Below are 23,997 nucleotides of genomic sequence, written 5' to 3' on the forward strand. Positions count from 1 at the left end.
GACTGCTATGTCGTGAAATTTCAGTTTTTACAAGTTTACATACCATTCAGCAAAGTCACAAGCTTAACTAGGTAAAAACAGCTAGAAAAGCAGAATATAGAAATAGTAAATATCCATGTAATCACCTATTCTAATATCAAAATCAAGGGCAAGAGACACTTAATTAGTATGTTTAATTCACTGAACGCAAGATTAGATTGATGCATATCCAAAACCGCTACTGCAATGTTTTTTTAAAGGACAGTATAAATGTCATAGTAACATTATCTTTAGATATTGCTGAACACAAGACTTTCCCTGAGGTGTAAACATCAAATAACTTGAACAGCTTTACACATCAGCCCCATTAAACAGTTTATTACAACACTACATCTATTGTAATCAAAGTGGTGCTGTTTACAGACATTATCATATGAACATTTTTAACAAGAACAAACTACTATAAAACAAGCATTTACTTGACGTTTTTTTCCAATTGCTTGCACATTATAATGGCCAAATGTATATAACCAGTAATAAAGTTGCAAAAGCTATAACTTTTTAAATCACACAGGTTTCCTTCAAATAAAACAGTTAAGCAACATAAAAAATAAAAGTAGAGCTACTGGTTACCATTTATGCAGATTTGCTTTATTCAGATCTATTCCTGTTCATTTTATCCATGAATCCTTACAGGTTCAGTTCAATCACAAGAAGCAAACTGCTGGACAAGCGTCATTTTTCCCCCATGAAGACTGTTTTGTCTTGGAAGGTGTTCCTCTTCCTTCAGCTGTAATGTGTCAAAATTTATGATGTAGATTTTGCTATTCCCCATAATACACAGAAAAACGCTGGCTTAACTATACATACACAAGTCGTGCATCTACTTCACTGTTACGTATTCTAACACAAAATAAGAATTAACTGAAACAGTAGCTGCCTTTGTGATGGAGAAACGCTCCCAATGTATGTGATGATTAAAACTAAGACATTCTGATTTCGTTCTTCTTAAATATTATTGCCTTATAAATTTAATGACCGAAACAGAAATGAAAATGTAGCAGCTACTGTTTCTGTGAAGATGGAAACATTTATAAGTCATTTTCTAAAGTATGCATACTACAAAAATAAATGGAAAAATGCTTGGATGATTTTAATGTAAATATTTTTCATTCACCCACATAAATTCTATATAACTCATAAACAATTAAATGAGAACTGAATATAAATGCAATAAATTATGTTACAAATTAGTTGTATTTATTTGACAGCATACAGGAACTTCTGTAAATGTTATATATCAAGCGGTCCTCCATGTTACAATATAAGCTCAGTATGCACATTTAAATAAATATAACGACATCCACATACAAATCTTTACATATACAAATTTATAACATTACTGTCACTCTATTCCACCTATATTGAAATATCTAATGTAGTATATAAACTAAGCCAAAACAAGCTAAATGGCAATCTACAATGATAAATTTCATTGAAAACTCACATAAAGAAAAAAAACCCCCAATAAATGAGATAACTAAAATTTCAGGAATACATAAATATGCAAACTTCAGGTAGAGGTTCACAAAAGAAACATTCAATTGACATGGATATAAGTGATCACGGAAATATCAGATATTTAAAATATAAATTCCAAGAGAGTGTTTCAATAAGATGACGTAAGAGGCAAAAGGGCAAAATGCTTAGTGACAGTCTTCCATAAAAGTAACTGAAGAATACTTTTTGCTCTACAATTAAGAGTAATTAATATTCTGTCACAGCTATAAATTTTCTTTTATGTCCTTTCCTCTTCAATTAGGGAATAAGCATCTTAAGAGCATCAGTACACATATGCATTCCCACTACCTAGCAGTAAAAACTTAGTTTTTATTTGCCTATTTTTCAAATAGATACTTAAGCCATTTCTAATGTTTCCTTTTATTGTACTTTATCTTACGCTAATAAAGCTTTTGGTGGAATTATTTCATGGAAAAAATCTAGAAAGGTAGCTTTCATATATTTTATCTTTACTACTTTGCAATACACTTAAAAAAAAACTGGTACTGAGGTATTAAACAGAGACAAGGCATGTGTTCTAATCTGAAAAAATAGATTAAATGAGAAATTCATAAATCTTACTGCAAAAGAATGCTATGTCCCTAATTATTTTGTCATGCTGGAAGGGATAAATGAGGAAAAAATTAAGTCAGAGTGAGCAAAACAAAAATACCCAACCCTTCCAAAAAACATATGGCATATGCTGCAATTTTATATCCTCCAACAGAGAATTTTTTACTACTGTAGAGAATCCTGTTTGTGAAATTACAACACATGTCTTTAGGATGAATGCACTTATCTCTTGCTTTATAGATAGATCTGTACTATTAATATTCTCTGATTTTCACCATACAGACATAAAATCTGGGGGTAATCTAACAGTTTTTATTTCTGTTTCTAAACACTTTACATTTATTTATCCATTTGGAAATACAAATCGTACAATCTCAAAAAAAAAAAAAAAAAAAGCAAATTTGAAGGCAATACAACCCATTTCCAATAACTCAATTCCATATTATAGTCTCATGTTTCTAAGTAGAAATCTACATAAACAAAGATACCAAAAAGAAGCTTAGAAGTGACAAATACATTCAATACTTATGTTTTCAGAATACCATGTGGTCAAATCTGTAATGTCAAAGCCACAAAATTTCTTGCTTTAGCTATCAGTTATAGAAGGAAGATATATGTAAACAGTTATTTAAAAAACTAAGACAGATGGAATCTACGGCTCTTTAATGAAGTATATAAAGTGACCACTAAGTTAAAATTTCAATACAGAGAAGCATCTGCATTTTGAGATAATGTAAGAGCAAGTCAATACTAACAACTCAAATTGAGTGTTTCTGTTAGAAACTTATCCGAACAAATTTATTGTTATCAGTTAATTCATCTTTCAAGTAAAAGATCCAAATATATATTAGATATGTCTCTTTTACAGGTTTTCACTTTAATGTACTGAATTAGGACCGTAATATAATTTGAGAGAGATACTTTTATTTACTCAGTATAATAAAATTCACTTTTACCTGAAAATTTCTCAATGAGAAGAATGAAGATGAGGTGGGCAAAAGAAATAGAAGTATCTAAATACAAGTTAACTTTTTTTAAAATCAAAATCCCTTCTTGCATTGACTAGAACATATTACACAAAATCCTGTTTATTGTAGCTGTTTACAAAAAACTCCCTCACTACCAGGACATTTTGTACTTTCATCTTTTCACCTCTGGAGATGGTACTTACCTCATTTTAACTAAAGCATTTCATTACACTATAAAATATACACATGACTGTTGCTCTAGGCAGTCCACTAAATAGTAGAAATAAACTTCACAGTTAAAGAATACTCATCTTTGCCCCCAAATGTGACAAAATGGACATTTGAAAATAAGCTGCTGTGTGATTTAGATTTCACTATGAGAGTTAAAACATGCTACCACCAAGGCAAATTAGTAAATCTGGATAGCATATGACACCCTTACTCCTTTTTTGGTTATTAGATTTCCTTTAAACAATGCTAACTATTCATTCAAATCATTATTTATTCAAAACAATCTAATTTACAAACTAAAACAATGGTAGTAAATTTCACACTGAGATGAAGGTGAGAGATCAAGGTGACACATTGGCACTGATTTTTTTTTTTTTTTTAAACAGGGAACATTAATCATTTGTAAACAAAACCATATTCTTAAACCACAGTGAGCAAAACACACACTATACATCCATTCTAGGGATCACTTCCTATCCTCTTCTCACTTCAATTAACATAACTGTGTAGTCAGACAGGTTTTGCAAATAATACTAAAAGCAAGGAAAATTAGAGTGAAAAAAGTGACAGCTGGCACATCCAGATGAAGCAGTTAGGATATACGGGGAAATCATAAACACACGGCCGGACAATATTAGTCACATGACCCAAGAGTTGCAGAAATAATTTTTTAAATCTCATTACCACCAGCATCATTCATCACATAATTAGAAGAATTTAATTTTCACATAAGACTCAAAGTAACACTAACTCTTAAGGAGATAAAATATCTTAACATTTAAGAAAGAATTTTTGATTCTTTTGCCTTTTTGTTTTTCCCAAATTAACGCAAAGCTATAAATTGAATAAGGAATGAGAAACACCCTAAATCTTGTACAATGACAACAAAATCTAAGATCATGATATTTATGATAGGAGAAAAGTATTCATACAGCAAAGGAAAGTACTGAACCTATACTCCACACACTGCTTAAAATTTAACCAAAGGAATGGACGATCATTTGAGAAAGTGTAAGACGCATGTGTCAGAGAGAGGGAAAGCACAAATAAAAGAGCACTTTAAACAATCATTTCATTTCGTTTCCTTTCAGTGTACAAAGAACAGTGGAACTGTTAACAGAAATTTGCTGAGTAAGGTTGTTCCCAACAAGTAATAAGAGGAACACAAAAGAAAATACCTATGAAAATAAAGTTATTTCTGTAAAAACTATACAATCCTAAACCACTAAGTACTTTTGTTTTGCTCAGAGTGGTCTGAGAATAGAGGCAGAAATTACAGAATATGAAGCACAATGTATTTACATGCTGAAATTTACAATACCGATAGTCCCATTAAAATATTATATATTTGAACTTAGATATTAAATGCTTTTAGGAAAACTAATACATTTTTTAAATGAGAGAATGCAATTAACATTACCAACAGTTCAAACACAAAAAAAATTAGATGGGACAGACATTAACAGCTTGCCAACATCATTAAGTTTCCAGTTAAATTAAGAACTTGACCTTTTAGCCATTCATCATCACTTTAATAATAGATTACATTATTGTTTTATTTGTATACAGACTTACTACTGACATTCACTTTAGCTTCCAAATTACTCTTATTCCATTTAGCCCATTTAAGATTGACACGAAAGTTCAAAAGGACTCATATTTTAAAACTTCTAAAAAAGGTCAATAGACCTTATTATGATGGTGATTAAATGTGCAGATATTTTTTATTTGCTTAAAAAAGTTTTTCACTTGGATATATTTAATCCCAGTCCCCACCCATTTATTCACATCTACAGCCGCAATAAATACTATTTGGCATAGCAAAGTTACAATACTTCAGGATAACAGAATTTTTTGCACTGGAAATGCTTATGTAAAATTTTGTTTGGATGAAGGCACATAACAATATTACAACTCAATTCTGATTAATGTACAAACAAAACATGGGAATTTTGGTATGGTACACATCAGTGATTAAGGAAAAATGTCAACAATAGTTTGCAAGTTAGGAATTCATAGTTAATGTCTGAATGTAATGAAACTCAAACCATGATATAGTTAGGTGTACCCATTACTGGAATGTAATGTTAGTTAATTCAAAGTACTTAACAATGGACTTTTCAGAAGGAGTTTACTTGATTATGATAGTTTAACTAAAACCAGTAAGAAAACCTGTTAATTAACTTCGGGTAAACTGGTTCAGAATGCCCTTAATGGGCATATCTTGGAGAAGACTGAAAATGTATGCAAGTTCCATTATCATGACTTCAGTAACTAGAAGCTTGCTGATAACTGACAAAGTCTACATAAAAATATAACTTGAAGGACCTGTACCTTACTTTAAATAAATGGCTGATATATGTTAAACATTTCAATAAGTTAGCCACAATTCACCTTAAGCAACTGATAGATACTGAGAATATTTTCATGGATGGGATCAGATCTATTCAACTTGGGGAGGAGACGGTGGGCTACATCCTTAAAATTTAGTGGTTAGTTTTACATGATACAACAATTCAATTCTTATGTCCAAAAACAGTATCAATTTCAATAAACTTAGTTTTAAAAATAAAAAAGTGTTTTGCCTCATTAAAATGTTTTGAGAATTATTTATATTAAGTTCTTTAATACAGTACATGGAGAACTATTTTAAAATTAAGGTTTTGATATATACTCAAGATGCATATTCAAAATGTAAGGAAAAGTATTAAAACTTGCCTTTTCACTTCAAAAAGCCCTTATAACTGTAAATAATGTAACAGCTTATTTGTGTACCATAAAAATAAGACTTACATGCTTGTTTTCTAAGTAGTATGACTTAAAAAGGATCTTGTTTGCTAAAATATATCTACTTCACTTAAAGAAACGCTATTCTGTCACAGAATTACATACAAGTCTTTCATTTCGCCCATAACAATTTAAATACTAATAATTACCATAATTGAATTTTCAATATTTCCCAATTTTATTCATGGAAAATAATCATGTAAAGAGTAATTACCTATAAGGGGTTTGTTTTAGCCTAATTTAATTTGGATATGCCACCAACATATGAAGGAAAAAAAAATCTGTTTACAGAATAACCTTTGTGTCACATGCACAAGCCTTACAGTGCCCTCTCCCCACTTTTCACATGAATAAATGCTGTTCACAAATATAAAAATAAAATTACACGTGAAAATGAAGTATAAACAGACAACTCTTCCCGCTTTATGAAAAATGTACACAGTAGATAGTTTTAAAATACAGAAAAAAAAGACACAATGATTATGGTTTATGAATGAAACATTAAAGAAAATTATTTCAAGGTTATTCTAACCTGGGATGTATGATTTGATACAATTTAAAATTCTCTATATGGAATACCCTGAATCCATTTTAATTGAGTAACTTTCTTATCTTCTATGCAAATTAAAGAATACGGTTTCTTTTCTTTTAAAAACAAAACCCAGATGGCAGGAAAAGTGTCTTTTCTAAAAAACAAAAAAACTTTTTTCTCAATGCTGAGAAACCTCCTGTATTTAAACTATTATCAGATTTTCTTTAAAATTTTTAGGGATAAATAAAGTTAGTTCAAGGAGAGAAATTTTAAATTTATTTTTTAAAGTCCAAGCATATTATATATAGTATGAATTAACTCTCTATTTTATATTTTAAATCATATGCAAACTATGTATGTGATTAAAAGAATTCCAATTTTTAGATTTTAGAAGTAGACAATGAGTCCTCTTGATTATTTTCTTGCTTTCTTAGGACCATTAACAATCTGAAGCCTAAAAGCTGTAACTCAAGCAAGTAACAATATTCAAGGATAAGAGGTCAAAATGTTTACCTGTCATTACTCACCTGTCATTTATCTCAGATGTTCCCAGAAGATTAAATTCAGAACAAGTAGTTGGACCATATAAAATGTGGGTATATACTGTATAAACAATAGCCTCGGAGTTATAATTACTATTAATAATACACATGCTGAAGACAGCAGGAACAAGGAATACCCACCTTCTAACGATGACGATACTCGCGCTCTCGGTCACGCTCGCGGTCCCGGTCCCGGTCCCGGTCCCGGTGTCTCTCTCGTTCTCTGCTTCTCTCTCTGTAATAATCATCATGACGATCTCTACTGCGGGATTTATGACGCCGACTCTTTTCTCGTGATCTACTATGATCCCTTTCTCTTGATCGTTCACGTCTTCTAAAAGAAATTACTGGATTAATGCTCTCCATAGATAGCTTAAAAAGATATTTAATATTTTGGTTTAAAAATACCTAATGCAAAAAATAATTTGGACAAATCTAGTTTACACTAAAATATCCTCAACTGCCAATAATGATTTGCCAACTCACCTACAAGCATGAACTAGGAATCCCATTTTTAAAAACATTCACCCCAAAACTGGGAACCAGACACACCACGGCAACACATAATATCATCTATTACATGTACTATAACTAGTAGCCTAAAACAGGTACGCAGCATTTACTGAATGAAAAACATGAAGGTAAAGGAGATAAAATTTCAAAGGACTTGTGTTTCAAGCTAATGAACATATATAGAAGGTAGTTTTCTAGACATAAAATTCACGAAATCACTCAATATACAATAAGACTTAAATACATGAAATTACCTCCCATTAACAAAGGTTACCTAAACCAATATGTAAATATCAATTTTACATTTACAACTAGCCAAAATTTGGTTCATCACGAGTGTTACCCCACTAAGAACCTTTCTAATGAAATATATACATATGTATGCTTCGGCGGGGGGGGGGGGGGGGGAGGTGCTGAGGGACATAGTGGAAAGCAGAGAAGAAACTTAGTAAACATGACCGGTAGAAAAGACTGAGATGCCATGCACATTGTTACTTAATAAAGAGAAACGTTTCATGAACTGCCTTTAAAAACAACAACAACAACAAAACAGGTACTTTAACCAAAATATATACCTTAGAAATCCTATTCGTCTAAATTCTGAAATTCACAATAAGGAAATAACTGCCTGTTAGTTTAATCTCTATTTTGTATTTCTGCACCAGACAGCTCAACTTAGCAAACATTATTAAGCGCTAAGCTTGTGATCAAGGCAGAAGTTATTATTCTGGACTTAAAAAGGTAAAAGAAGACTGTAAGGGGACTTTCCCTGGTGGTCCAGTGGTTAAGAATCTGCCTTCCTGCTGGGCAGTGGCAGTGAGCCACAGGTCCTAGTCAGCTACGTGATCACAAGGATAAACAACCGATACACTTATAACTCTTCTGTACCCATAAGATCATTCTCTTTTTCACTTTCAGTATAGTATTCAATAAATTACATGAAATAAAAAAAAAAAAAAGAATCTGCCTTCCAATGCAGGCAATGTGGGTTTGATCCCTGGTTGGGGAACTAAGATCCTACATGCCGTGGGGCAACTAAGCCTGTGTGCCGCAACTACTGAGCATGCAGGCCACGACCACAGAGCCCGTGCACCACAGTGGAAGATCCCGGGTGCCACAACTAAGATACAACACAGGCAAAAATAAAATAAAATTTAAAAATAAATATTAAAAAAAAAAAGAAAAAGACTATATAAGATACAGTCTTTCACTATGACAAATTTATTCAGATCCAAACATCCATATACTGGATCACAAAGGTAAAAATTACAAAGTTGGGGACCATGACAAAGACAAGCTCCTTTTCCTAACTTAATGAAGACAACTCTACCACCAAAGTACACTAAAGACCTAAAAGTATCATGTCAAGATTAAAGATCTACCTTTCAAAAATACGTAAAATCTCAAGGTTAGCAGTAATACCAAAAAAAATAAAGAAAGGAGCTGCTTAATTAAAAATAAACTAAGAGGGACTTCCCTGGTGGCGCAGTGGTTAAGAATCCACCTGCCAATGCAGGGGACATGGGTTCAATCCCTGGTCCGGGAAGATTCCACATGCTGTGGAGCAACTAAGCCCATGCGCTACAACTACTGAACCTGCACTCTAGAGCCCGAGAGCCACAATTACTGAAGCCCATGTGCCTAGAGTCCATGCTCCACAACAAGAGAAGCCACCGCAACAAGAAGCCTGAGCACAATAGTAGCCCCAGGTCTTTGCAACTAGAGAAAGCCCGTGCACAGCAACGAAGACCCAGTGCAGCCAAGATACATAAATAAACAAACAAAAAACCTAAGTAGATCGTTCATTTATTAACTCCCTTGTTCAAGAAATATTTATTTAGCACCTATTCTGTACCAAGCACTGTTTCATCATTACAAATACTGTAGTGAACAAGACAGGTAAGGTCCCTTCCATCTTTCAATGTATTCTAGTGAAATGTGCGTTAGTAATAAATAAGAATAGACTGTAGTTATTATTAAAGAAATAAAGAGAACAAACATGACAGAATAACCTGGGAGAAGACCTCTCCTAGCAAGTCAGATTGAGTTGAGGCATGAAGGATAAGGAGCCAGCTATGTGAAGAGCCAGGGAAAAGGGCTGCAAGCAGAAGAAATACCAAGTACAAAAACAGTGAGGTGGGCAACTGCTTGATGTGTTAAGAGGAAGAGAAGGGAGACCAATATGCCTAGAGAATAGTGAGCAAAGAGGAGAGGTACACAGTGAGGCTGAAAAGATAGGCAGGGACTGTATTACACAGCATTTCAATGTTTACAGTCTTATTCTAAGAATAACTGGAAGCCTTTGAAGGGTTCTAAGCAAGCAAACACCTGACATTTGATTTAGGGTTTAAACAACAATGACAACAAAATCACACTAGCTGCTGAGTAAACAGTAACAAGTAAAATCAAAGTCCTATGTAGTCCCAAACACAATACTTTTTTCTATTTGTAAAGTAGCAGTTTTAAATAAACATGAGACAGGAAAGTTTTACCTTGATCCAGAACCATAAGACTTGGATTCAATTCCATGAAGGCAATCTTGCAAAGAGCTAATAAGAACTTTGCAACGATCATCAGCAGATACTTTGGATTGTTTAATTAAAGAAATTGCAGTTACCAATGTCTCAATAGCACTCCCATAATCACCTGTGAGTGGAAGGAGAGAAGCTAAAGTCAAATAAATTTTGTTTTCAAAATACCACCAAACCATTTGGGGCAACCACTTTACAAACGGAATGCACTTTAAAATAAAAGGGACTTCCCTGGTGGCGCAGTGGTTAAGAATCCGCCTGCCAATGAAGGGGGCACGGGTTCAATCCCTGGGAAGATCCCACATGCTGTGGAGCAACTAAGCCCATGCATCACAACTACTGAAGCCCGCACACCCTAGAGCCCGTGCACTGCAACGAAGAGTAGCCCCTGCTTGCCACAACTAGAGAAAGTCTGTGTGCAGCAACAAAGACGCAATGCAGTCAAAAATAAAAATATTAATATACTTAAAAAAAAATAAAATTAAAAAAAGATATTTAAAATAAAATAAGATAAAGTAACTACAGACAATGTCTTAATTTTTTTCAGTTTCACCACTGGGAAAGGCTTTAATGCACATGAAGTTTACACACTGTTACTATTATAGTTGTGTGAAACACATTATCATTTAGTAAATATGAGAATAAATGAGCTGCCTTAAGGCCTCTGAGCCATTAAATGTCAGGGCTAATATTTAAATTTACACCTAAAATTTTTAAATTGGGGGTCTTTCTACTATACTGTGACATTCAGTTCCCGTCAATGCATTTTAAATAAAGTTTACATAATGATTTAGAAATATAAAAATAACTACATGTACATGACCTCTCTTCAAGATTGTAATTACAAGTCTTAGGTCATTTCTAATAACATACATAAGAAATATTAATACAGAAAGAAATATACAAACCAGCACTGGCATCAGACACAGCTCTTGAAATAGCACTGCTTGAGATTGCCCTATTTCTATTCATGATTTCTTCAAACTCAGCTTCACTCAATGGCGTTCTTGCGGTATCCATTTCCCTATAAAAATAAACCTTAAATCATACTCAGAAGATTTTCTAAATTAGTCATAATAGTGTAAAGCAATTCAAATAATTGCTTTTGACAAATGCCTTAGAGCTGGTACTTTTTCAGACTGAAATATGCTCCTTTTCCTACGAACAGTGCTGGTCTAAGGAAGATTCCCTTACCCCATTTATCTTTCAGCTGAAATACAGCAGCAACTTAGAAACTTCAACTTTCTGGAGGCCAAAAATGATACATTTACATAACTACAATATACTGTTTTTCAGAGTTATACAAAAACAGATATAATAAATTGTTCTGATGTCTCTCTCTCTCTCTCTCTACTACGTATGTATATCTAAACAAAAAAAGGCTGACTGAAAAAAATATCACCCCATCAAAGCCCAGAATTTGGTTTCATTTATATTTGGATCCTCTAGGTGCAGGGCGCAATTCACAACAGAAGGATAATAAATGTCTGTTTGACTAATATAATTTCAGCAGGGACAAGATCTTAGACTTATCTTGTTTGCCACTGAAACCCTAGAAGAATATCTGGCAAATAAAAGGTATTCACGGTACCTGTAAATATTTGTTGGGAAAAAAATAATAAAATCTCAAGATTTTCTAAAGCTGCTGGACAACTTTAAAAAATTGTGACTACATGTGTAGTACAGGTAAAGGTAAGCTTTTTGCCATCTTAGTTATTAGTTACTAGGTAGGATGTTTAATTGAGGCAAACAGTAGCAGTTCATTCCAATGAAATGAGGAAATAGCTAATATAATTTGCTGCATGTTTATAAGGTATTATTGTCATTCTCAAACTTTATAAACAGCCTGACCAAATTACAAGTTGTTCAAAATCCATGTATCATTTCAATTAAATTCTGTGACTTATACCCATCTTATCCCCTAAAAATAGCCCATGTAAGATACTCAGTTTTCTCCAATTTTCTATTAAAAATACTCAATAACCAAAAATATATATACCCACAAATGTATTTTTAGAAAAACTGATACTGTAGAAATTCTACTATGTTAGGAAAAGGACATAAGATTCAAATTTTAAACTGTGAAACCAGGCCACCTAACCCACCCCCATACAGAGTGAACACTTAATAGGTAGTTGCTCACTAGAACTAAGCTGAACAAAAGAAAAGTTGTGCTAGCTTCCTAGTTATAACATTTCTCAAAAGAAAACAAAGCATTTTTGGCAGTCACATAAAGACACAACCTCTATGGATAAATAACTGTCAGGAGACTTTGTTCACAGCATCAAATGTATTTCTCTGGCCCTGTGCAACTGTATGGAATTAGGCAGATGCTCAAATTCATCCCTGCAGAACACTGCCAGACAAACTGAAATACAGAGTACAAGGGTGAGTCAAAACTTCTCCACACTCTGGCTGTATAATTTATTTTAATTCATTTTAGAAAAGACAAATACATCATTTTTCGACATAACCTCCTTGCTTTTCAATACACTTTGTCCATCTGTCAACAAGCTTTCGTATTCCCTCATTAAAAAATGTTTTAGGCTCAGCTGCGAGCCACAAATGCACTGCTGTCTTCACTTCATCAGAACTGAATCCGTCTCCTTCTTGATGGCTAACACTTGTGCGACCTTCCTTGAACTTCTTTAGCCATTCATACACACTTCTTCGCAACAAAACAGTTTCTCCATACTGTGCATAAAGTCTTCGATAAATAACAGCACTAGGTACACCCTCAGACCACAAAAAAAGAATAACTGCACACTGCTCTTTCGTGTAAATCACCAGTGGGACATCCATTTTTGCTCAAATGAACTGATGTAACACATTCACACCTGCACAGCAGTGACTGGGGAGACAGTAGCCTTGAATGGAAATAAGACAGTGTGGCCAATAGAAGTTTTAATATAACCTGAGTGCAGATAATTTTTGACCCACCCTCGTAGTTCAACAGTGATAGTTAAAGACTACAAAATCAAATGATAAATTTAAAAGAAATTGAAGGGGGGCAAATTCAAGTAGTTTTTAGAGATTAAGAACATAGCTCTCCAGATTACGATTTGAGTATGGATAGCTTTAAAAGTACTTTGAAAGGGGGGCTTAGGGATCACTTGGTTCCACCGTGGTTTCCATGTAGCTTTTCTCTAAGGATTGCCATTAACTATTTTAATTTCCATAAAGCCTGTGTTTTACAAGTCTTTGTCTACCCAAATATGCTTGTAAATATTTAATGTTCCCATTTTAATTAAAAGCTAGTAATTTTGCTACTCAGGACTCATAAAAAAATAAATTTATTAGACAGGTACTATTTATGAATATTTATTATTTACTATTATTCCTAGGTAGTATTTACAGGCACTATTTATAGTACCTATCTAATAAACTGAGCTAATTCCTAAACAGTGAAGAGACTTTAGCATTCTATGTACTGTCATCAATGGTAAATGAGACTGACTTTAAAATCTTAAAAATAGCTTAAGGATTCCATCTGTTCATTTACATTATCTTCATTAACCTCTTTTAACTTAAAACAGATGGAAATAAAGTGACCTGCCCTAAAATCACATGGCTGTGTAAGAGCCAGAGCTGGATTACTCCCAACCCTGTTCAGTATGTTCTTCACCATATCATACTGCTTCTTCTAAGATAAAACAGTACAGAAAATTATGTATCTAGGGAAAAGGTAATGATTTTTTAAAAACTTCACTGACAGAGCGAAAACTATCTTTTGCAGCTTAAATACACCAAGTCTACTTTTATAAACACATACTAACTTACCTTCCAGGAGGCCCATAGTCACCCCTATCATATGGTGGAGGCCGACCATATGGATCTGTTGGTGGTGGACCCCGGCTATCTGATGTAGGCATGCCGCTGTTAGTTGGTGGAGGAAAGAAAGCCGGGTTCACATGTGGAGCTGGCGGTGGGGCACCTGGAGGTGGTCCAGGAAGATGCGGAGGAGGAGCAAGTGTAAGGGGTGGCCCAAGAGGGCCAGGTGGGCGAGGTGGAAAGGGGCCTGGAGGTGGAGGTGGTCCCTGTTGTGGAGGTGGTGGACCAGGAGGGGGGCCGTAGCCTGGAACTGGAGGTGGAGGACCAGGAGGAAGCGGACCCAATGGAGGCTGCCCAAAAGGTTGTCCAGGAAAAAGAACTGGTGGTGGAGGGCGATCTCCTCGATTAGGAGGCCCAGCTAAAGGAGGAGGCAGAACCTGACCAGGAGGTGGAGGACCTGGTGGACCAGGTGGGCCAGGAGGACCTAAGGGTGGACGTGGTGGAGTCTGTCCAGCTATAGAATAAAGGAGAGAGAGAGAGAGAGAAAAAAAAACACTTCAATAAGGTATTTTAGTCTTCATGAAAAATTATACTTTTAAAAGCATAACTCATAGACCAAGACTCTTTCTTTTTAAATGAAACCTATATGGTAAATGCTACACTAACAATTACAAAGGTGAAGTATATCCTTACACATTTAACTAGCTCAATTTATGCTTTAGAAAAATTACTGAAACAAAAACTTTAATAGATTACAATGCTTAGAGATAGTTTCCATCTTTCAGCGTACACACACTTTTTACAGTGAAATCACCCACCTTATATTCTACTCTGATGCCAAGCTAGAAAGTGAAACAAGGAAAAATGGTCTTGAAAGGATTTTTTAAGAGGTAAGAAAATAAGACGGATGTAAATATTCTATATATAAGTCAAGCAAGTTTGGAGAAAAATAAAGACCTTTTAGGCCAAAAATGGGTATTTCCTCTATGCTGTGCCCCATATGCCATGGAATCCTAGTTTCCAGGAACAAAGGCCGAGTTCCTTTAACAAGATGCTTGATCAAATTTCCTGGATTCCAAAAATAGCATAACAAGGAGAGTAAGTCACATTAATAATGCATTACTTGAAAAAGAGAGAAAAGGAAAAGAGGTATTAGGTAGACACATTTTATCCATGGTAATTTAAGAAAAATTTTACCTGGAAAAGGTGGAGGTGGCCCTCCTGGTCCTGCTGGCCCAGGAAATCTGTCCCCACCAGGAACAGCCCCTGGAAAACGGCCCCGTCCTCTACCACCTTGTGGAAATGCTGCACGTGAACTGCCTCCTGGAGGACCAGCTTTACCTTCCCCAGACATTTGTCCTGATTGTGTAGCTGCAAATATCCAAATACTCATAAATAGCATTTATTAAAATAGTTCTCTGATCTGTAACCACTGTTAGATATTAGAAACAACTCTATTTCAAAGTTCATTTACACCATATACTAACTTGCAGATGCCCTGGGCCTGTCCCAACTACATGAGCAGTACCGGTTTAGGAATACATTCACATCTATTTAAGTTCTTTTGAAGTCTCAAAAGATCCAGGCTTAAACGTATTTCCAATAAGCAAATACGAGTTACTTTCAAAATAACTCTGCAGCAGTACTCTGCAGCAACCAAGACCAAAATTCTCCAACAAAAATCTAAATTTCAGTAAGTATAAATCATTTAAATTTTGTACCATTCATCAGTTAAAACTTAGCACTTAAAAGCGCTAGAACATTAAGAAAAGCGATCACTTAAATTTCCATTAATTACATGATCCTCCATTTATCTCTTTCAGTGATAACATTCATAAGTGTACAATGGCAAATCTTTTCTATAATCACCTTACCAAGCGGTGAAAGGCCTTGGTGCCAAGCAGAAAATCAACGAATACTTTCTGATTATCAGTGGTTTCTCCCCCACCATAACACACATCCCCATAACTTTCCTTCAATCTAACGATTAGAATGTTGTTTCTTCCTTTCTTTAGGATGGGAATGACAGGACAAGAATGGCAGGGCTATAGAACTTCCACACTGTTGTATAATGTTGGGTCTGTGACATCTAGAGAAAGATGGGAGTAGGTTTCCAGTACATGGGACCAGTCATAATCAGTAATTTAAATCAAATTCAAAGCATGGACTTTCTAAAGTGGATTCTCCAATGAAGTAAACAAATATTAAGATGACTTCTCCAAAATAACAACTAACAAATGCTAGCAAGATTGGGTAAAATGCACAACTTTTAATAAAAGCCTCTGACGGGTTGCTTACTTTTCCTGGACTGCATTTCAAATTGACTCAGGAACTGTTTATTGCATGGAGTTACAACAGGATTCTGACCGTGAAGTTCTCTTTTAGGCAACAGATCCATTAACTTTTTTGAGGATGCTTCAGATCCAACACCAACAAGGGCAAACCTAAAAGATGTTTAAAGGGGTGTGGGCAGAAAGGGAGGAGGGATTACCTGTTACTACTGTTATTAAAAACGAAATGGACTAAATTCAACTTTACCTGAGAAAATGGAAATTAGTTCTTAGAACTACACAAAGCTCATACTTTGATCTTTAACTTTTTTTTCTAACAACACATCATATTACTCACTCACCTAAAGTGTACAGAATTCAGTGGGGTGTTTTTGGTTTTGTTTTTTAGCTTATTCAGAGTTTTACAACAATGGCTACAATCAACTTTAAGAACATTTTCGTCACTCCAAAAAAACCCCATAACTGTTAGCTGTCACTCCATTTCCTTCCATCCTCCAACCCTAAGGAACCACTAATCCGCACTGTCTTTATGGATTTGCCTATTATGGACATTCATATAAATGGAATTATACAGGATGTGGTCCTCTGTTACTGGCTTTTTTTCACTTAGCGTAATCTTTTCAAGCTTCAAGCACGTCACAGCATGTCAGCACTTCATTCCTTTCCGTGGCTGAATAATATTCATTATATGGATATACCATGCTTTCCAAAAATCCATCAATTGACAAACAGTTCGACTGTTTCCACTTTTTAATTATTATGCATAATGTCACCATAAAAAGATGCTCAATACCATTAGCCAATAGGGAAATGTAAATCAAAACCACAATGATACCACTTCACACTCACTAATCAAAGACAATTAACAAGCTCTGGTGAGGATGTGGAGAAAACTAGAACCTTCATACACTGCTTGATGGGATACACTGCTTGATGGGAAACGCAAAATGGTGCAGCCACTTTCACAAATATCCCGGCAGTTCCTTAAAAGGTTAAATATAGAGTTAAAATATAATCCAATAATCTTCTCCTGGGAGTTCCCTGGTGGTCTAGTAGTTAGGACTTGGTGCTTTCACTGCTGTGGTCTGGGTTCAATCCATGGTCAGTGAACTGAGACCCTGTAAGCTGCATGGCAGGGGGAAAAAAAAATCTCCTGGGTGTATACATGTACCTAACAGAATTGAAAATGTATGTTCAGGGGACTTCCCAGGTGGCGCAGTGGTTAAAAATCCACCTGCCACTGCAGAGAACATGGGTTCAATACCGGGTCCAGGAAGATCCCACATGCCGCGGAGCGACTAAGCCTGTGTGCCACAACTACTGAAGGCTGCACACCTAGAGCCCATGCTCCGCAACAAGACAAGCCCGTGAACTGCAACAAAGAGTAGCCCCCAATCGCCACAACTAGAGAAAGCCTGCGCACAGCAATGAAGATGCAACACAGCCTCCCCCTCCAAAAAAAAAAAAAAAAAAAAGTATGTTCATATAAATTGGTATATGAATTTTCACAGGGGCGTTATTCATAAGAATAAAAATGTAAATTTTTTATAAATGTTTATAAATTAACTTTCACTAAAGATTTGTCTGTCTATATGAAAGGGTGGTTTTGGAACAGTGGCAAATCATATGGGGACTACAGTGTAACCTATTTTTTTCTCACATGCTACACTGATGTTGTTTACTATTTTTCAATCAGAATTATTATAAAGTTCCCTATTTACACAATTAACATACATAAATCTGGTATAATGTATAATGTGTTGCACCAACAATAATAACCCCCCCCCAAAGACAAAAAAAGTTAAGAGTGCAATTTAACCTATTGTTTGCTCTCAGAGAATTCGTGCCTTAGAATAAAGAATGGGATGTTTAATAGTTTCCACAGTCAGATCTCATCCCCATGTGCCTCTCATAGGACGAGCAGCTCATTTTGCTTATGAGAATCTACCTACTATTTAAAAACACAAAATTATTTTTAAAAATTAAAATTAACATTTTTAAAAACAGCCCCAAATTCAAGCTATTTAATTGAGTAGCAGCAGAGGTAGAAGAGACAGTAACAGTGTAACCTATTTGGATGAAAGAAACAACCCCCCCCCCACATATGCTCATGCAAAAAATGGTATATAAATATTCATAGGGGCCTTATTCGTAACAGCAAAAATGGAAACCACCCAAATGTCTACAAAATGATGGATGGGATTTTTAAAATGTGGTGTGTATCCACGTAGTGGAATATGTACTGACACACGCTATAACATGATGAACCCTGAAAATATTATGCTAAGTGTAAAAAGCTAGTCACATGGGACCACATTCTTTTTATTTTTTTATTAAAAAAAATTTTTTTAATTTTGGTCTGTGTTGGGTCTTCACTGCAGCACGCAAGGTTTCTCTAGTTGTGGCAGAGTGGGGGCTACTCTTTGTTGTGGTGCGAGGGCTTCTCTTGCTGTGGAATACATGCCCTAGAGCTCTCGGGCTTCAATAGTTGCAGCACGTGGGCTCAGTATTTGTGGTGCATGGGTTTAGTTGCTCCATGTCGTGTGGGATCTTCCAGGACCAGGGCCTGAACCCGTGTCCCCCTGCACTGGCAGGCGGATTCTTAACCACTGCATCACCAGGGAAGTTCCAGCACTACATTCTTTATGATACCATTTCAGAATAGGCAAACCCACAGAGACAGACTGCTAATGATACAGCATTTCTCTTGGGGGTGATTAAATATTCTGGAATTAGACAGTGGTAATGGTTGTATAACTTTATAAATAAACTAAAACCCATTGATTTGAACATTTTAAAAGGATGAATTTTACAGTGTGTGAATTATATCTCACTAGGAAAAATAAATTCAAAACAGAAAAAAATGAGTGTCAATTCATAAAGTTACAGAATATTCTAAATTATTCTCAGAAGGACTCTTAGGAGCCTTTTCTCCTTAGTATTCAAAATGGTCCTTTAACTAGGTCCCTGGCCAACAAAGTCTGCTGTTTGATTCAAGACTATCTTGGGTCACAACATTTAGAAACAATTTAATTAATTCGCTAATTCAACAAATATTTATTGAGCACCGCCTCCTATATGCCAGGCACCATTCTAGGGTTAGGGATACAATAGTGAACAAGGCTCTTATGGAGCTCTGGATCTAAATCTAACAGAAGACAAGAAAATAAATGAGTAAAATACACTATAAGAAAAACTAAAAAAAGGAAACAGTGATGAGAGCAGAAGGGTGGCCCGGGAGGCGTGCTCTTAAGCAAAATCCTGAATGAAGTGAGAGATCCCAAATATGGATATTTTGGGGAAAACTAAACCAAAAAGAAGAATAGTGTAAAGGTCTTAACTAGCAATGTGTCTGAAGAACAGCAGAGACTAATGTGACTGAAGCAGCACAGAAAAGGTAAAGAGTAGTAGGAGACAAGGTCAGAGAGAGAGTGGGGAAACCAGTTTTAGTGCCTTGCAGGCCACAGTGAAGATTCTGGGTTTTATTCTGAGCAGTCAAATATTGATGTCACTTTTTTTCAACTTCTGCTATGTGTCGTACATATAGACTGTAGAGAATTAGAGTGAAGGCAGGAACACCAGGTAGGAGGCTACTGCAGAAGTTCAAGTAAGAGATAATAGTGGCTCAGACCAGGTAGTAGAAGTCAAGTTCATGAAAAGCAGTCAGACTCTGCACATATTTTGAAAATATTCCTAGCTACCATAAACTGGCACCATTAACCAATATAAAATAAGCATATTAAGCATTTTTTTACTTTATCATTCTGCATCTAGCAAAGTATCTTTTAAAAAACACAAAATCTGCACCTAAAGATTTATATAAAACAAAGCCTGCCACATTATTTATTATAGGCAAAAAATGGAAATCCAAATAACCAAAAATAAGAATCGTCTAAAATGTTACAGTAGCATTCAAGGTATGACTGAAAGAACTAATACATTAGAAAAGATGTAAATTTGTTGTTAAATATTTGTTTTAGTCCGTGTATCAAACACATTATAAAACATGAATTGCAATCCTACAGTTTTTGCAATAAAAATAAAAAACCCTGAAAATATATTCACTAAAATGTCAAGAGCTATCATCTATGAATATGAATGGTGAGACTGTGGCTTCTTCTTGTCTCACGTTTGGACATCTCTATTTTATACTGATCCCATAATGATCTTACCTCATTTGTGTAGTTTAACAGTTTAAAAAAATAAAGCAAAACATCCATGTTTCATTATTCTTCAGTTGCCCATCTTCCACTATCCCTTAATCACAGGGAGAGTAATGCTTCTTCAAACTGTCATTTCAACAATCATTTCAACCACAGATGGAGAACACTCAGGAAAATTGGAAAAGAGAGACCTAATCTGTCTACACTCCCAGCTCCACTAGTTTTAGTGAGGTAGACCACAGGACACATGAAATGAGTATGAATCTTTGTGCAAGAACCTCCTGACAATGTAGAAATACAACATCCTATACATGTGCAGTTAGCATTAATTTCAAGGAAGCTACCCCCCAAATTGTAATCACTAGCTACTACTTCCATTAGGGAAAAGAAAGAATTAAAACAAAATTCTTACCCCTTTGACTGGCCATTTGCCCGATTTTCAAAAAATTTTATCTCCAAAATATCATTTACTCCCAAAGAATGAACTGCTTCAGTTAAGTCTTCATCTGTTGTCCACTGCAAGATATTTCCCCCTCATTAGCCATCAAAACATATCCAAGATTATTATTGTTTCAATTTATTTTTTAAGGGTAAACTCAGGATAAACAAGAGAAAATTAATGCTCAGTGCAAACTAAGTACAATTACTGCCAGTCAGCTTCCAATTTTTAAATAGCACAAAAGCACGTAAGGACATAATTTCATTCCTTGATAAGAGTTTTGGAAATTAGAAGGTACATACCCTTAGAGAGAATATAGGTTTTTTTTTAAATTCTTAATGAGTTTTTGGTCTCTTTCAGCTTTCAACTGCTATGACTTTAAATTTTTAATAAAACCAATCTCACTTGTCGCTTCCTTTCCTTAAAGGAAATTATTTGGGGAAATAAACTCCATCTCACGCTTCAATGTAAGATGGAAAACAAACAAACAAAAAACCTAACGTACTGAGTACCTACCATGTACTTTATATCAAATATTTAATTCTTAAAACAGAGAAGTCCTATATCACTTCCATTTTACACATGATGCAACAGAGAGGTGAAAGAGCTTGTCCAAGGTTATAAAACTAACATATGTAGGAGCTAAGACTCAGAGGCTTACATAGCAACCACACTCTTCATAACTACATTGCTACTGTCTGCTTACGTAGCAACCACACTCTTCATAACTACATTGCTACTGTCTCCAATATTATAAAAATTGCTCAAACTGGGTGGTAGGAGATAGGTCAATTAGTTTTTAAAAAATGTAAACATTTAAAAATAAAATGCTATTAAGGAAATGGAACAGTAACAAGTTTTGATTTCTAGACAATTTTTAAATTTTCAAGTACGTGTAATAAATGTTTCTAAATAGAAATGCAAAAATTCTATAGGACTGTTTTAGTAAATATTTAAGATTTAATGCTAATAAAATATAGATAACACTAAACATCCAGCTAATGAAACTCCCAACCAATAATCTCACAGTCTCATAAACAACCCAAATTAAATACAGTGTATACAGCAGCATTTCCATAAATTAGATTTCAAATTTAAGAGCGAAAATGAAACTCAACATGTCCGCAGTATGATTTAGATAATGAAAACTCTTAAAACCAGGAGTGGTATTGTGTCTCTTTCTACACTTCTGAGTCCTGGTTTGAGACCTTATGTGAGCATTTTTCTTTGTAAAACTAGGATAGCTTAAGTGTAGGAATAGCAAAGTAAAAAGAATTGATTTGAAGATAAAGCTGAATTATATTTAACTGGAATCTCTACCAAAACAAGTTGAATGTCTACAAAATTCAGAACTAGAAGAATTGGAATTTACGATATTTTAAAAGTACTTGTATTTCCCTCCTTGTTGCATAAGCAAGCAAGTAGAACCAACCTCGCAATTTTAAATTCTTATTTTATAAAACTGGAGAAAAACACTAACTACTGGAACAGTTCAAAATCAATCACCAATGATTTAATTCATCTGTTAAGTCACTTACCCATGTTAGATTTCCAATATACAACGCGATTCTCTTTCCAGTATATGTATAGACAACATTTGGTGCTGCTCCTTTACCCACATCATCACCAACAGTTGGTGGGAGAGTATCCATATAATCCCGATCTTCTGGGGCATCTCCATTATTTGCCGATGGAGAGATGACATCATCATACAAATCTATCTGATCATGCCCACCATATTCAGCTTCCTGAGATACAGAAATAATGCTCTAGATTATACAATAGTCAGACTACTACTAAACAGATTTGAATGCAAATTCATTCAACTATTGTGTTTTAAAAATTTGGTAGAAGATAGAAAAGGCCAAAGATCTCAGTACAAATCTTTCACTTTATGCCACAGATGTATTCTTCCTGAACAGTGCCTATAAAGTGAATTTCTATACAAGAATCCTATTTTCCCACAAATATTTATTATAATATAGGAAATAATGTCCCTCTGGGAACAGAATAACATGTAGACAAAATAAAGTAATAATAAAGAAACTTTCCATGGAAGTAAAATACTCTAAAAGTAACAACATGTGAATAAAAATAGATAAGGCCTAAAAAAATTTGACACAAAAATATCACAAACAGAAATCAGAGCCATTACAAATCTTTAATATTTAACTGCAGAAAAATACAACTATTATTATCAATGGTATTCAGGATCTTGCTTCCCAGCTCTGTGAAAGCTATTAGTTTTAGAAAAAGCATAGTGAGCTAAGCCATAGGAAAGGGATAAAGAAATATGGGTATGTAAATGATTCCATGTCACAACAAATGAACAGGGATAGAGAAACAATAATTAAATACAAGTTAAACTATCCAAATTAGTATCTATTAATAGTTTTATTATTCTCAGTCAAAAAAGAGTTAATGCTTACCTGACTTCTTAGATACTTAATCAATTAGCAAGAGATATCTACATAGTCAAAGAGAAAAGGGATACAAACAAGGCTCTGGTAAAGCTTTGCCACTGAGTGTCACCAGCAGAATTAAAGCAATGCTAGTAGATGCTACTTACATGCCTAAGTGATAATGCAAGTAAGAGGAAAACGAAAAAGAAGCAAATATGTGAACAGGAGAAAAATGGAAAAATAGGGTTCAATCTGTAAATAAGCACAAGAAAAATGAAATGCAGGTATTGGCACAACACTGAACACCATGTAAATTGCCTTTGGTAACAGTTACTGGGCCACAGGCTTGACTAGCCAGTATCAGGGGAAAAGCTCTATTTTTACCTTCCTACCTTTCCACCACTCAGTACCTAAATGGATGTGAACTATTTTATTCTTATGAAGTAGAATATTTGCACTAATAAGGGAAGAGAGGCAATTACACTTAGAAAACAACAAATTGAAAAAAGAGTTCAGACATAACTCATATCCTCTCCATTAATACGATTCACTAAGGGTGAATACAAATGGCATATAAGGAGAAGCTAATAGTTTTAGGGACTAACTATTATATGGATAAAGAATGACACAGAAAAGGCATTTGTAAAATTACTGTGAATCAACAAAATACTGTTATTAAAGGCCCCAAGGGAACATGGCTATTGTTTTGTTATTC

The 23,997-nt window shown here is 34.7% G+C and overlaps 1 protein-coding gene across 4 annotated transcripts in view; it reads right to left on the reverse strand.

Annotated features, from left to right (window-relative positions):
• Window positions 1-341: 341 nt before the first annotated feature.
• Window positions 342-23,997, reverse strand: part of CPSF6 (cleavage and polyadenylation specific factor 6) — a 30,120-nt gene continuing 6,464 nt past the window's right edge. The window contains exons 2-11 of one of the 4 annotated variants that reach the window (XM_057740817.1): window positions 22,419-22,628; window positions 20,854-20,957; window positions 16,286-16,431; window positions 15,185-15,358; window positions 14,945-15,055; window positions 13,997-14,501; window positions 11,125-11,240; window positions 10,178-10,331; window positions 7,314-7,506; window positions 342-769 (exon numbers count right to left, since the gene is read on the reverse strand). In XM_057740817.1, coding sequence (XP_057596800.1) covers window positions 7,317-7,506; window positions 10,178-10,331; window positions 11,125-11,240; window positions 13,997-14,501; window positions 14,945-15,055; window positions 15,185-15,358; window positions 16,286-16,431; window positions 20,854-20,957; window positions 22,419-22,628 — 1,710 coding nt within the window. In that variant the 3' untranslated portion in view covers window positions 342-769; window positions 7,314-7,316. The remainder of the gene's footprint in view (window positions 770-7,313; window positions 7,507-10,177; window positions 10,332-11,124; window positions 11,241-13,996; window positions 14,502-14,944; window positions 15,056-15,184; window positions 15,359-16,285; window positions 16,432-20,853; window positions 20,958-22,418; window positions 22,629-23,997) is intronic. The other 3 variants (XM_057740818.1, XM_057740819.1, XM_057740820.1) reach the window with 3 other exon arrangements.

This window comes from Hippopotamus amphibius, chromosome 7 (assembly GCF_030028045.1).
Source record: "Hippopotamus amphibius kiboko isolate mHipAmp2 chromosome 7, mHipAmp2.hap2, whole genome shotgun sequence".
In the NCBI taxonomy this organism is placed as follows: Eukaryota; Metazoa; Chordata; class Mammalia; order Artiodactyla; family Hippopotamidae; genus Hippopotamus; species Hippopotamus amphibius.